We start from the raw sequence: 11752 nt of genomic DNA, 5'->3' as shown, positions 1-11752 counted from the left end.
GAGTCACATACATTCATTTCGCAGCCATCGGCAGCAGTACAGATACGAAAGGGCGCATGAGTGACAAAGATGAAGAAACATCGCTAAGTCTGGCCAGCGAAATGAAGAAAATGGACAGTAGGGATTGGTAGACCAATAACTGTTTCGATAGTCATAATTACAAAAAGAAAAAAAATGTTAAGAATCTGCCAAAAAAAGGTCCTATCCGGATTCGAACCGGAGTTGTTCGGATCAAAACCGAAAGTGATAACCACTACACTATAGGACCAGTGCTTGTGAGAAGTGAAGTCTAAGTTGAAATAATACCCATGTGGCAGAATACCTAAATTATCACTTCTTCAAATGTGTTGCCAATTTTAGTCTTTTAATGACTGCTTTACACATCTGATGGCTTTTAGTATAATCTGGGAAATTTTTAGCTCAATTGGTGCTCGTAAACCTTGTGTTCTGAAATGGCCCCTATGGACTGCAAGCGTATGCCAATCAGTAATTGTATTCACCAGCAGCATTAAGTTATTGATCTTCTTAGGTTTGGTACCTACCGGCTTGTGAAATACCCATTCTCTCCATCGGTAAAACTTCGACGACTCCCTCATGATCAGAAGCAGGAGTTACCTACGAGAGATTTTTAGAAAACTTTGTGTGAAGGTTTTTAGCTATTGTAATTTTAGTATGGCAAATAAGACATGCTATTGATTGTGCGATTAGTCTGCTGGAAACTGCTTATAGGCCTGTTGTAGTTATGGCATGGTTTTGTTCACTTTAAACAGAAATCTGTCGGAAAAATTATAAACATGCATGTAGATGTACTCTATTTTCTGTAGGACTTATTGATACACCGTAGGTTCTGTTGTGGTTAGACTAGTGTATTCAGGGTGTAGAAAACTAGAGACTTTTACACCTCTGTAGGGTACCATTCTCAAATGAAAGAAGCTGACTGAAGGTCTGTTTACTATACTGATATTCTTTTATTCATTTCAATCAGAGTATTGTCTATAAAAAGAATAGCCGAAAGAGTCCTAAAAGTATTTGGTGTGGTTTGCTTCGATACTGTCGAGGTTTTCTCCGAGTATTTAAGAAACTAGAGTATGCTTTTGAGAATTCAGTATTCGCCTCAAGGTTGACCCATCAAGCAACTAAGCTAAATCTCAGGCTCACGTTAACTTTTGAAGCAGTTTCACAATATAGTTTTATTTACTTTGATTCGAATATGTTTTTTCAAAATAAAAAGAAATCAAGTCAAGAGGGCATATGTGTTTTTGGACTTTCTTGTTAACTTTTCGCAAGAATCACGAAGCGAGTACAAGTAAACGATAGCTCACTGTTTCAGGAAATAAAGAAGAGGTCAATTCTATGATATGGTGAAGCAATCAATAATTCACCCAATTCAAGCTTTTACCATAATATCATATTTCGTCCAAACCTTAGCTTGGAAAGAAAGGAAAGCAGGGCCTGCACAGCGATAGTGTGATTTGTTCTGTGCGATTAAGCGAGCTACTTGAAGCCTTCGATGCATCTAGTGTACTTGGCTGCAAATGAGTCGTCCAAAATGAGAAAAGCTCCAGCAAGCACAGTATACTTTTGGCCCGAAAAATTCCCGCGGTTTCTCAGTTCGTGAAGAGAAAAAAAAATTTGTTTAAAAAAAAAGACTCATCGAAAGCTGGAGACGACTCTACTAACTTACCATTCCCCAGGGGATGATGTGTTTTCGATTTCCCCAATGGTTAAGAAAACATCTTTGAAGATATCCATAATTACATCCAGATTTACAAAAAACAGGTTTCCACAAAAACATGTATTTCGCGGATGTAAGTTAAATATAAGAAGATTACCGTCGTACGGATGATGACGTCAAAACCAACCATCGAAAAACAAACTGCATTAGGAGGACAGATAGAGTTCCCACTTGGTGAACTGCTACAGAAATTGCCATAATCTGACGTGGTTGTAAATGGCTCATTTGCAGCCAACGGAACTTCACGAACTCCCGCAAATTTGCACCTTCAGTGACAATGATAGCACATAAAAGTTTGCATGCTCATTCTTCAGCCTTTCTTTGGCAAAGTGCTGCTGTAATATCTTAATGACTATGAACCAAGATTTGTTGTGATTTCACTTCGATGTAAGATGACGTATATGAGGCCTCCCGATGCCATGGTGCACGGGTGCTTGATTACCCCAGATGAAGATTTCAAGCCGAAAATTTGACACATGTTGCAACGAACTGTCAAGCGTCAGTTCAGCCTTACCAACAGACAATTGGCAGACTTCTCACATGTTGTCATTGGAGGAGGTGTTGTAGGTACGGCAATCGCCGCCGAACTCCAGAAAGTACCGGGGAATAATGTTACGCTCCTCGAGCAACACGAGATGCTAGGCATGGAGACGACCAGTCGAAACTCAGAAGTTATTCACGCTGGATTGTATTACCCGAAAGACTCACTCAAGGCAAAGTTTTGTATCCGAGGAAAAAACTTAATTTATGATAAGCTCGATGCTGCACTTGTGCCATATAAACAGTGTGGGAAGTGGGTTGTGGCTCAGAACGAGAAGGAACAACAGTACATCGAAGGGCTTCAAAAGAACGCTGATAGTTTGGGCGTTCCAGTATCGCTTGTCTCTGCCAATCAAGCTAAAAGGCAATTTCCATTGATAAGGGCCGAGGCAGGTGCCCTTGAGTCTCCAACTACTGGAATCATCCTGGCTCACGATTTGACCTTGTTCTTCCAGGCAGAGTTTGAAAACAATGACGGAACAGTAGCCATCAACACAAAGGTGGACGATGTCGAATACGAAGCATCAATACCTCAGTACAGAATAGCTTGCACGGAGCAGGGCTCCGGGGAGCAATTTGAAATCACTTCCGATAACATTGTGAACTCAGCAGGCCTTTTTGCACAAGAAGTCGCCAACATGGTGCTACCAAAAGAACGTCACTTCAAGAGCTACTTCGCCAAGGGAAGCTACTACGCTTACGCACCAGAAACTCCACTTCCCACAAGTAAAATCACTTCCAAGCTCATTTACCCATGTCCCAATCCCAATGCGTCGAGTTTGGGCACTCACTTGACATTCGACTTGGGCGGGCAGTTGCGCTTTGGACCGGACTTGGAATGGGTTGACTGCAACAGCGCTCTGGAGTTAAATTACGACGTTTCTGCGAACAGAATCGAAGAAGCCGCCAAATCCATCGCAACCTACTTTCCGAGCATAACTCCAGATCAGTTGCAGCCATCGTACTCAGGCGTACGGCCAAAGCTCTTGTCGCAGGAGGAAAACCGTCAAAGGTTTGCGGATTACTACATCAAGGAGGATGGGTTCAAAGGGTTTGTGAACCTTATAGGTATAGAAAGTCCCGGCCTCACCTCATCATGGGCAATCGCGGAGCACGTAGCGAGCCTATACCATCCATAGACAATTACTCATTATAGATATCAGTTCAAACGGCGCTTCTTCTCACCAGATGCCGCCTTCCCGCCCTTAGTTGGAAGATCTTCAGGGTCTGTAGCCATTGGAATTTCTGTGAAGTATTCATGCATGAGAGCCTGTGTCAGCGTACAACGTCTGGCAGGGTCTAGCTGGGTCATGGAGATCATCAAATCTAGGGCTTTTTCAGTAGCAGCACTGAATCTATTCCGTAGCTCCTGTCTCGAGGGAGGAGGATACACCCTCAAGGCGTTATAGAGGGGCAAGCTGGACACGTTAGGCCACGTTTGTTCTGTGGGGGTGCCCAAGGCCTTGAAGGTGACATCTAGCTGGTCTGTATCGTCCTTTCCTGGAAGATACGGCGTCCTGAGCATGAGTTCAGCAAAGATTATGCCTACCGACCACACGTCCACAGCACCAGTGTAATGTTTGGCGCCAAACAAGAGCTCTGGTGCTCTATACCACCTTGTGACCACGTTTGACGTGAGATCTTCGTTTGGGTTGCCAAACGCCCTAGCCAACCCAAAATCTGCAATCTTCAATTGCCCATCGGGCGCCAACAAAAGGTTATTGGGTTTCAAGTCTCGATGCAAGATGAAGTTTCGATGACAATGGTGAACTCCCCTTAGCGTCATAAGAAGCCACAGCTTGATATCCGACGACTTGAACACCACACTGTGGTCCTTGATGAGCACTTCCAAATCACACGGCAAGAATTCAAGCACCAAGTTCAAGTTCTTGTCCAGCGACATAAAGACGTCTATAAGCTCGATGACGTTCTTGTGACGAACCTCTTGCAAATACTTTACTTCTCGAAGCGCCAGCATGTCGAGACCGTCTTTAAAAAGGCCTGTCTTGATCTCCTTGATGGCTATTTCCCGTCCCGTGTCCACGGACTTCCCCACGTAAACCACCGCATAAGTACCTTCACCAACCTTTTTGTCCTTCGAGTACTTTCTTACCAGCTCACGCTTTGTCTTTGTTCGTGTAGTTGTTGTCGACATGTAGAAGGTGAAGACTGCTTGGTGCTCGTAGTTGACTATAGATATTGTACTTCGCGAAGTCTGGGGAACACCCAGGCTAACCAGGCAGAGGAGGAGAGAAGCAAAATGGAATTACAGTTAATTTTTTTTATACTTTTTTTTTTTTAGAGTTTATTTTTTTTCCTATTCTCTTCTTGTACTTCATTTTTAACTTGATACTGAACGAGGTGCCTGGTTGCTGTGGCTTCTGTAATTGTATCTCGGTGTAATGCTCATCGATGCTGCCATGGGAACAGTGCAATGGCTGCGAAAAGTAGTGGCTGCAAAATCTTGAACAGTAGGTGGTTGATTCGTACAATGGATTCTCGAAAGTCAGGATGTATACAGTGGAATCTCGTGGAGCCAACATTTTTCGCTTAACACCTTTGACACCTTATTGATCTTACCTAATATGGCCCAGGAGTTGCCTATTCTTGAGCTCAGTTGGGTTGCTGATATGGATCCCCTCCAAGCAAAGTTTGGTTACTGCCTTGCCATAATTTGCTTAAATCTGTCTTTTGTTGGCTACAATTTTCAAAGCTAAACATGGGGTAGATTTTGATACTCTCGCTGGTTCCTTCGTTTCTTTCTTCGACACTTTTCCCATGGCTATGACTCCCGACTTAACGAAGTGAACTTATCTGCAAATGTGACAAAACATACAAAGAATCACTCGATATCAATTTGGTTCAGTCTTTCATTTTGACCCTGTTAATCTATTGGGTTAATGTATTGAGTGTTTATGAAATTAAATGCTATTAATGCAGCCCAGCGCATTCCCATTGGGCAAACACATACCAGCTGTTGCCGCTGTCACCAATCACCAACGCTCGGTAGGTACCGTTCTCTTGACAGTTCATATTTGTACGGAACGTGCCATATGGCTTGTGGGGCTCGTCATGCACTAGCCGTGTGTACTTGCCCAGTGGCGACTCAATCACGAGCTTGAAGTCTTGATTCATGATACCCAGACCCGAGTTGAGCCCCATGGACGGATGCACTTCTATCTCGAAGTTGTACGCATGGCCCACGCGGATATTGTGAAGCTGAGGATGCTTGATGTAAAGATCATTATTTTGTGCCTGGTTCGTTGGGAAGCGAGGAACGAGCTTGCATGGCTTCTGCGAGCCTGAATGGTAGAGTGGGATAACGCACGCCAACTCGTGGATGTTATCGAAGTGAGTCTGTAGTCCCTTGGCTCCAGCAAATATCTGCAACACTCCAACTTCCTCTTTATCTGGGAGAACTGCTTTCACCTTGGCGATTCTCTTACCGCCACTCCAGTAGATCTGGCACAAAGTGTAGTCGTTGGAGGTTGCTCTAGATGTTTTGATTAGAGTAAAAAGTTCCACATTTGTGGGGATGAGAATGTCTGCCTCAAAAAACTCCAAGTCTCGAATACGAGTCAATGCGTTGTTGAAGTTTTTGAAAACAAGACTGTTTTTGGACCAGCCAGAATACATTCGTGGCAAGTGGTATGCAATATTAAGATCCACTGGTGGACAAACATGTTGTAACTCGATCACAGACGGAATGTGAGTGGACACCAAGTCTAAAGGTTCGGCCAAGAAATAGAACTCGTTGAAACCTTCTTTATTGCAGATAGAGCCATTCTTGAAACACATGAGGTCAATGATGCGGAAAGATCCATTGCCGTAGATGTCTGTCTCAACCATCACAGAGAGCCAGCAGTGATTGACGACGTATTGTTCGTTATGATAAAATTCGTTGGGCTTTTTCCAGAATCCAAGTACTACCTCGGATGGAATACGCAATGCCTCAAGAAGCTTTTTGAAAAGATAATTAAGTTGGAAAATTGTTGCCTCGCCCTTGGCCATGACTTCGCTCAACTTGGGTTTTGCTTGCAGAATCCGCTCGCTTTCTTCGATGATTCTAAATTTGCACAAGTGCAATAACACCGCTCTTATCTCGTTGGGTCTCCAAGTGCCAAATTTGACACTGATGTCTGAGATCAAATCGTTGAAGTCGAAGCTATAAGAGTATCTTTCTGAAAAGTCAGCCACCTTTCGCATATTTACCTTCATGTTTTTTTGAGGAGGTAAGTGCTGGTCTGGCCCAAACGTCTCACTTTCATTGATGTCAGTGACAAAGTCCAACGGCCTTGCAATAAAATTTGGCTCTTTACGTACAGCTCTTTTGGTGCGTAATTGTTTGTCTTGTGAAGTCAACGTGTTCATTCTGTTCAAGTCAACCTTGAAACTCTGCCAATCATCGGGCTGGCTCTGTTCGAGTCTTTGCTCCATTAAATTCTGCTCGGGTTTCTTTTTCATAAGCATCTTAAAGATCTTCGGATGCTTGGACTTTTTATCTTTAAAAACAGAGTTCATGACATCAGATGGAGTCTCAGCGGGGTCTTCAGTGATGCTCAAGCGGCTCATACGGTTTTCATTATCATTCATCTCTCTCTCGTACTTGTGTCTCATGAATGAGCCAGCAGATGTAGCACTCAATTCCGAGAGATTGAGAACATCACTTTGCAAAGATTTTAAGGAGAGTTTGAGTTGCTCGTTCTGCAGCTGTCTCCATGACTGGTCTGCCTGTAAATTGGAGGCACCAGAGGCTCTAAAGTCTTCAGGAGCGAAAGGAATGGAGACCAGAGCCTTATGCTTTGGGGGAGGAGGCGGAGGAGGCGCTGAAACGTCGTCTTCCTCGTCATCAACGAGCTCAGGCTCATCAACGAGTGCTAGTTTTGCTCCAAGGTCATCCTTTGAGTTATAATTGCGTCTCGAAGATAAGAGGTCTTCACTGACAAAAGAAGATTCGACCAGGAGGCTCTGGCGCTGTTTTTGTTGGACGTGGCTCCGCTCTAACCGCTTCAAGTTCATCAATTCCTTCTCAAGCTGCTGCTTTTTATAAGAGATCAGCTCGAGCAAGTCGTCGTCCTCGGTGTAGTCATCCACGGGAACGGCGTTTCTAAGATCGTTGGTATGTTTCAAATCCACCATGCTATGTCTTTTATAATCAGTGCTGTCTCTTGAGATGCCAGAGTTCATCACATACTGCGAGTAGAGCTTGGGATTAGGCAGTCTTTTCTGGTCAAACGAGTGGTCAGCGTAAAGCTGTGGAGCCAGTTTCGATGCTGGCGACATCTTATAGGCGTAGCTTGCGCCAGGAGAACTCTTCGTAGGCGTTGCCTTGGCCTTAGTAGGAGTCGTCATAGGAGAGAACGACTGCGAGGCTCGTTTTCCCTGGTATAACTTCAGTGAAGTGGAATTGACATAGGGCAGCTTCAGCATAGGCACCGGTGTAGTTTCCCTAGAAGCCCTTGATCTCTGCTGGCCCGTTTTTGTGGGGGTAGGTACCTGACTGTTGGATCTGGAGTCCACCACGATATTGACAAACTCTTTTGGGAAGATGCCCTCGTTGCCGTTTCGTGAAAGCAGCCCCTGCCACCACAGCTCGTCGACAATGTGGAACACCTTGATGATTTCGTTCTCTAGGAAGCCCAAGTCGCCTTCTTCTTCCCCTGACCAGGAGACCTTGGCCTTGGCCAAAAAGGGCACCTGAGGGTCCATCTTATAGGGATTGAAGCGAAGGAGATGAAGTAGGTATTATGCAAGGGGAAAAGGTTTCGGGTAGTAAAAGAACGAATGAAATGAGTCTGGGAATGAATGAAGTGCACCTGCCTAGGAAGAAGGGTGGTTCAACGATTTGCACGGCTGGATCAGTGAGAGAGAGTAGAGGCACCAGGCAGAGCGCGGTAGGGCCTACAGAAAGGGCAATGAGGCAGCAGCTACAGATCGCAAAGTTCCACTGGGAAATCGCTGATGGAATTGCAAATCCACTTCCGAAACAGGGGTGGTTTCGGCGCCATTTTTTCTTCTTTTCGCTCGCAACCTCTGTGTCATTGCCAATTCTGGGGGGATTGTCAATACGTGCAAGCAGGTGGCCTGCGAGGTAGCTGCCGCGAAGAACACTTTTGCTTGTTTTGCATTTGGCCCGTTTGGGTAAGTGTTTTTGGGGAAATTTTGACACAGAAGGTCTGGGAATATCAGGTTGCTCGATTGAGGAATTGAATGATTTGAATAGGTAGCGATGCTTTGGAAATTGTTGCTGTGTTGCTTTTGGTGTATTTATAGAATGTGGAGGTGACGTAGGGTGGAATCATTTTGTGGATGTTCTGGGAATGGCTGCGAAAAGCTGTTGAAAGAAAGGCGACGAGGGAGATGAAGAGGTCTCAGTCGTGAGAGCTGGATTAAGAGGAAATGCCGACTAGAGATTTGATCTGATGATCTTCACTTAATTTGTATTTGTATGTGAAGCGAGTTCTTGAGCTTGTGTAAATGGCTAGATTTGGACAGGCTTGGAATTTTTAGATAAGCACGCACTAACCTCACGGAGGCATGAATGGATACTTACAATCCTCACAAACTTATAGCTTCCTTCTAGAAAAACTAGTGCAAACTTGATACAGTCAAATCGAAATCAGGCCAATTGACTAAACTATGCACGAGGTGCAATACATTTGGCGGCTAAACCACATCTAAGAATAGCTCGGACTATTATTCATAGATGAGAGGACTATCTGAACGTATATGACTTGATCAGAATCGATTGTTCGATTATCGTTAATTTTTTCTTGCTTCGTAGAAGAACTCACTGCACCTCTTGTTCTTACACCATTTCCCTTCGCCGTCTATCAATATATACACTGAACCTACTGCAGCTGCTGACGAACGCCGCTGACAATATCATCCACTCTCAACAAAAGACAAGCACTCTCCACAGCGGTCTTAATCGATTGCTGCTTGATCACCTCAGGCTCCCAAATACCGTACTCGTTCATATCAACAACTTTGCCGTTCTCTCCATCAATGCCAAACGTGTGCTGGCCCTCGGCATGTTTGGCTCTCAATTGTGACAACACACGGATAGGGTTACCACCGCAGTTCTGCACCAATGTTCTGGGTATAATCTCAAAGGCATCAGCAACAGCCTGGTACGGCCACTGAGCAACACCTTCGATGGACTTGGCTTTCTCTGCAAGTTTCACACTTACTGCCATTTCAGTAGCACCTCCTCCTGGCGACAAGGAAGCCTCGAACATGACATTACGCGCCACAGCCATGGCGTCCTCGAGGTTTCTGTCGATCTCGTTTAAGATATCCTTTGATGCGCCTCTCAACAACACAGAGCACGAGCGTGGGTCTTTACATTTGATCAAGTAGGTGTAATATTCGTCACCGATGAGCTCGACCTTGAAAAGGCCACACTTGACACCAACGTCAGATTCCTTTAAGTCTTCGACACGGTTCACAATAGTGGCACCAGTTGCACGGGCGATTCTGTTGTTATCTGACTTCTTGACTCTTCTCAATGCGGTCACACCACCTTTCAACAAGTAGTGCTGGGCCAAATCGGAAACGCCCTTTTCTGTGATGACAACGTCTGGCTTGAATTCCAAGAGCTGGTCACAGAGCAACTTGACTTGTTCCTCCTCGATCTGCAAGATCCTGTTCCAGTCCTCTTCTTTTGTGATTTCGATGTTGGTCTGCGACTCTCCCTTCTTATACTCTAATGGGCAGTCCAAAAGTATAACACGAGGGTTCTCGATGTGTCTCTTCATTTTAGGGTGGGTGACGTCTTTATTCAACAAGATGCCATCCAACACCTCACTGTCTGTGACTTCACCACCTGGGATCTTCTCGACACGAACGTACCTTTTAGTGTCGATCTCTTTGTAGTCCCCCTGCTCAACTTTGACTGTTCTCACTGCCTGCAACGCCAACTGGCACATCTTCTCCGACCACTTGTGCACGTATTTCGTGCCAATGGAAGCCTTGATCAATTTTATCATGGCCTCGTCGTTTTCTGTGTCCACAGGCACGGAGACAGAGTGGATGATCTCCAAAGCATCACTCAATGCCTGCTTCAAAGCCTGAATAATCACCACCGGGTGCAAGTTCTTCTCAATGTAAGGAAACGTCTGGGCCAAGATCTCACCAGCCAAGATGATCACTGTGGTGGTTCCATCTCCCACCTCTTCGTCCTGTGTCCTACTTAGCTCAATCATAGACTTTGCTGCTGGATGAGACACGTCGATCTCACGCAAAATAGCGTGCCCATCGTTGGTAAGCACGATTCCTCCCATTGGGTCCAACAACATCTTGAGCATCGCCTTTGGCCCGAGACATGTTCTGATGATATCTGCCACAGCCTTTGCTGCTGTGATGTTCAGCACCTGCGCCTGGCGGCCCGACTGTCTCTCGGTATTAGCGTTCAAGTATACCACTGGAGCTTGCATTGTTCGTGAATTGATGTAGTAGTACGTGAAGAAATTGAGATGTCAAGTGGTGTTGGGAGGTGCACGACCGGGAGGATGATGAAGAACCCGAAAAATTGAAGGAATTGACTAAAAAGTGAAGTAAGAGGGGCATTTTACGCTACGATTCATCATAAATAAGTTTGCAACTCGATCTATCATGTCTTGAGCTTTTTAGGAGTATGGGAGCGAAGAAGTTGGAGAGATAGAAATGGCTGCGAAATGCCATTAGGATGGCTTCTAAGACAGAAACGACACATGGTACTGCAATTCATGGGAAGAAGTAATTATTAATTCTTAATGTTGTGGAAGTTAAGACTATCTCTCATAGAGATCAGGCGACTGTGAATGCATTTGAGGTGGCTAGATAGGACCATACAGCGAGGAAGAGTAGAAAGATGATAAAGGAGAAAAGAAAGAAGTCTTTTAACAGAGAGAATTGGATCAAATGATTTTGGCCAATTGTGTTCTCGAAGATTCTACTTTTGCTCCTTGATTTCTAATGTGCGATATTTCGTTTTTTTGCTAAAGATACTACTTTTCTGTATGTGGAAGCCTCAGTGTGTCTGGCGCTAAAAGAGGTAGTAGTACTTTTACCTGGAAGTGACTCAATGGAGTTTCAGTCTGTCAATTGAATTGATGACATGCGTAAGCGGTATAAGAGTGCTCCGCCTGTTTGGAAAACGTCCGTCCTAGGAAGATTTGGCTCAAAACTGAATAAACCTCATCCTTTCAGTTGAAGGCATTAATGCCAGGTCACTACAACATCTGGGTGCCTTACAAAAGATATTTACTATAAAAAAAGGAGATTTCTGTACCAGCAGAAGAAATTGCTATCCAAATCTTATTCTCCTTATTCACTGTTCAGCTATTCTGTTGGGGTCCTTTTCACTAACAGCTTGCAGCCATTTTTCGCAGCCACATATGATGAAGAACCTTTAGTCAACCCAAGCACAATATTCACTATTCGTTGTTTACTCCTAAATCCACTCACTAATGAAGCATTGCAACGTCAAATAAA

General features: G+C 44.5%; 4 protein-coding genes and 1 non-coding gene across 5 annotated transcripts; 1 reads left to right on the top strand and 4 right to left on the bottom strand. All coding sequences in view use genetic code 12, as the record gives it.

Moving 5' to 3' along the window:
- Positions 1-196: 196 nt before the first annotated feature.
- CJI96_0005366 lies at positions 197-268 on the bottom strand. Its single transcript has one exon. It is a non-coding gene; the product is annotated as a tRNA-Gln (tRNA).
- A 1943-nt stretch (positions 269-2211) lies between these two features.
- Positions 2212-3414, top strand: CJI96_0005365 (uncharacterized protein; the record flags this gene model as incomplete). The annotated part of the gene is made up of 1 exon (XM_029036360.2): positions 2212-3414. One exon carries the CDS (start codon positions 2212-2214, stop codon positions 3412-3414), a length of 1203 nt encoding a protein of 400 aa, XP_028889251.2.
- A 20-nt stretch (positions 3415-3434) lies between these two features.
- CJI96_0005364 (TFIIH complex serine/threonine-protein kinase subunit KIN28) lies at positions 3435-4430 on the bottom strand (the record flags this gene model as incomplete). Its single annotated transcript, XM_029036359.2, has 1 exon — positions 3435-4430. One exon carries the CDS (start codon positions 4428-4430, stop codon positions 3435-3437), a length of 996 nt encoding a protein of 331 aa, XP_028889250.2.
- A 776-nt stretch (positions 4431-5206) lies between these two features.
- CJI96_0005363 (uncharacterized protein) lies at positions 5207-7984 on the bottom strand (the record flags this gene model as incomplete). Its single annotated transcript, XM_029036358.2, has 1 exon — positions 5207-7984. One exon carries the CDS (start codon positions 7982-7984, stop codon positions 5207-5209), a length of 2778 nt encoding a protein of 925 aa, XP_028889249.2.
- Positions 7985-9126: 1142 nt separating this feature from the next.
- CCT3 (chaperonin-containing T-complex subunit CCT3) lies at positions 9127-10713 on the bottom strand (the record flags this gene model as incomplete). Its single annotated transcript, XM_029036357.2, has 1 exon — positions 9127-10713. One exon carries the CDS (start codon positions 10711-10713, stop codon positions 9127-9129), a length of 1587 nt encoding a protein of 528 aa, XP_028889248.2.
- Between the last annotated feature and the right edge of the window lie 1039 nt (positions 10714-11752).

This window comes from Candidozyma auris, chromosome 7 (assembly GCF_003013715.1).
Source record: "Candidozyma auris chromosome 7, complete sequence".
Taxonomy (NCBI): Eukaryota; Fungi; Ascomycota; class Pichiomycetes; order Serinales; family Metschnikowiaceae; genus Candidozyma; species Candidozyma auris.
This window is presented reverse-complemented; position numbering and strand designations above follow the sequence as displayed.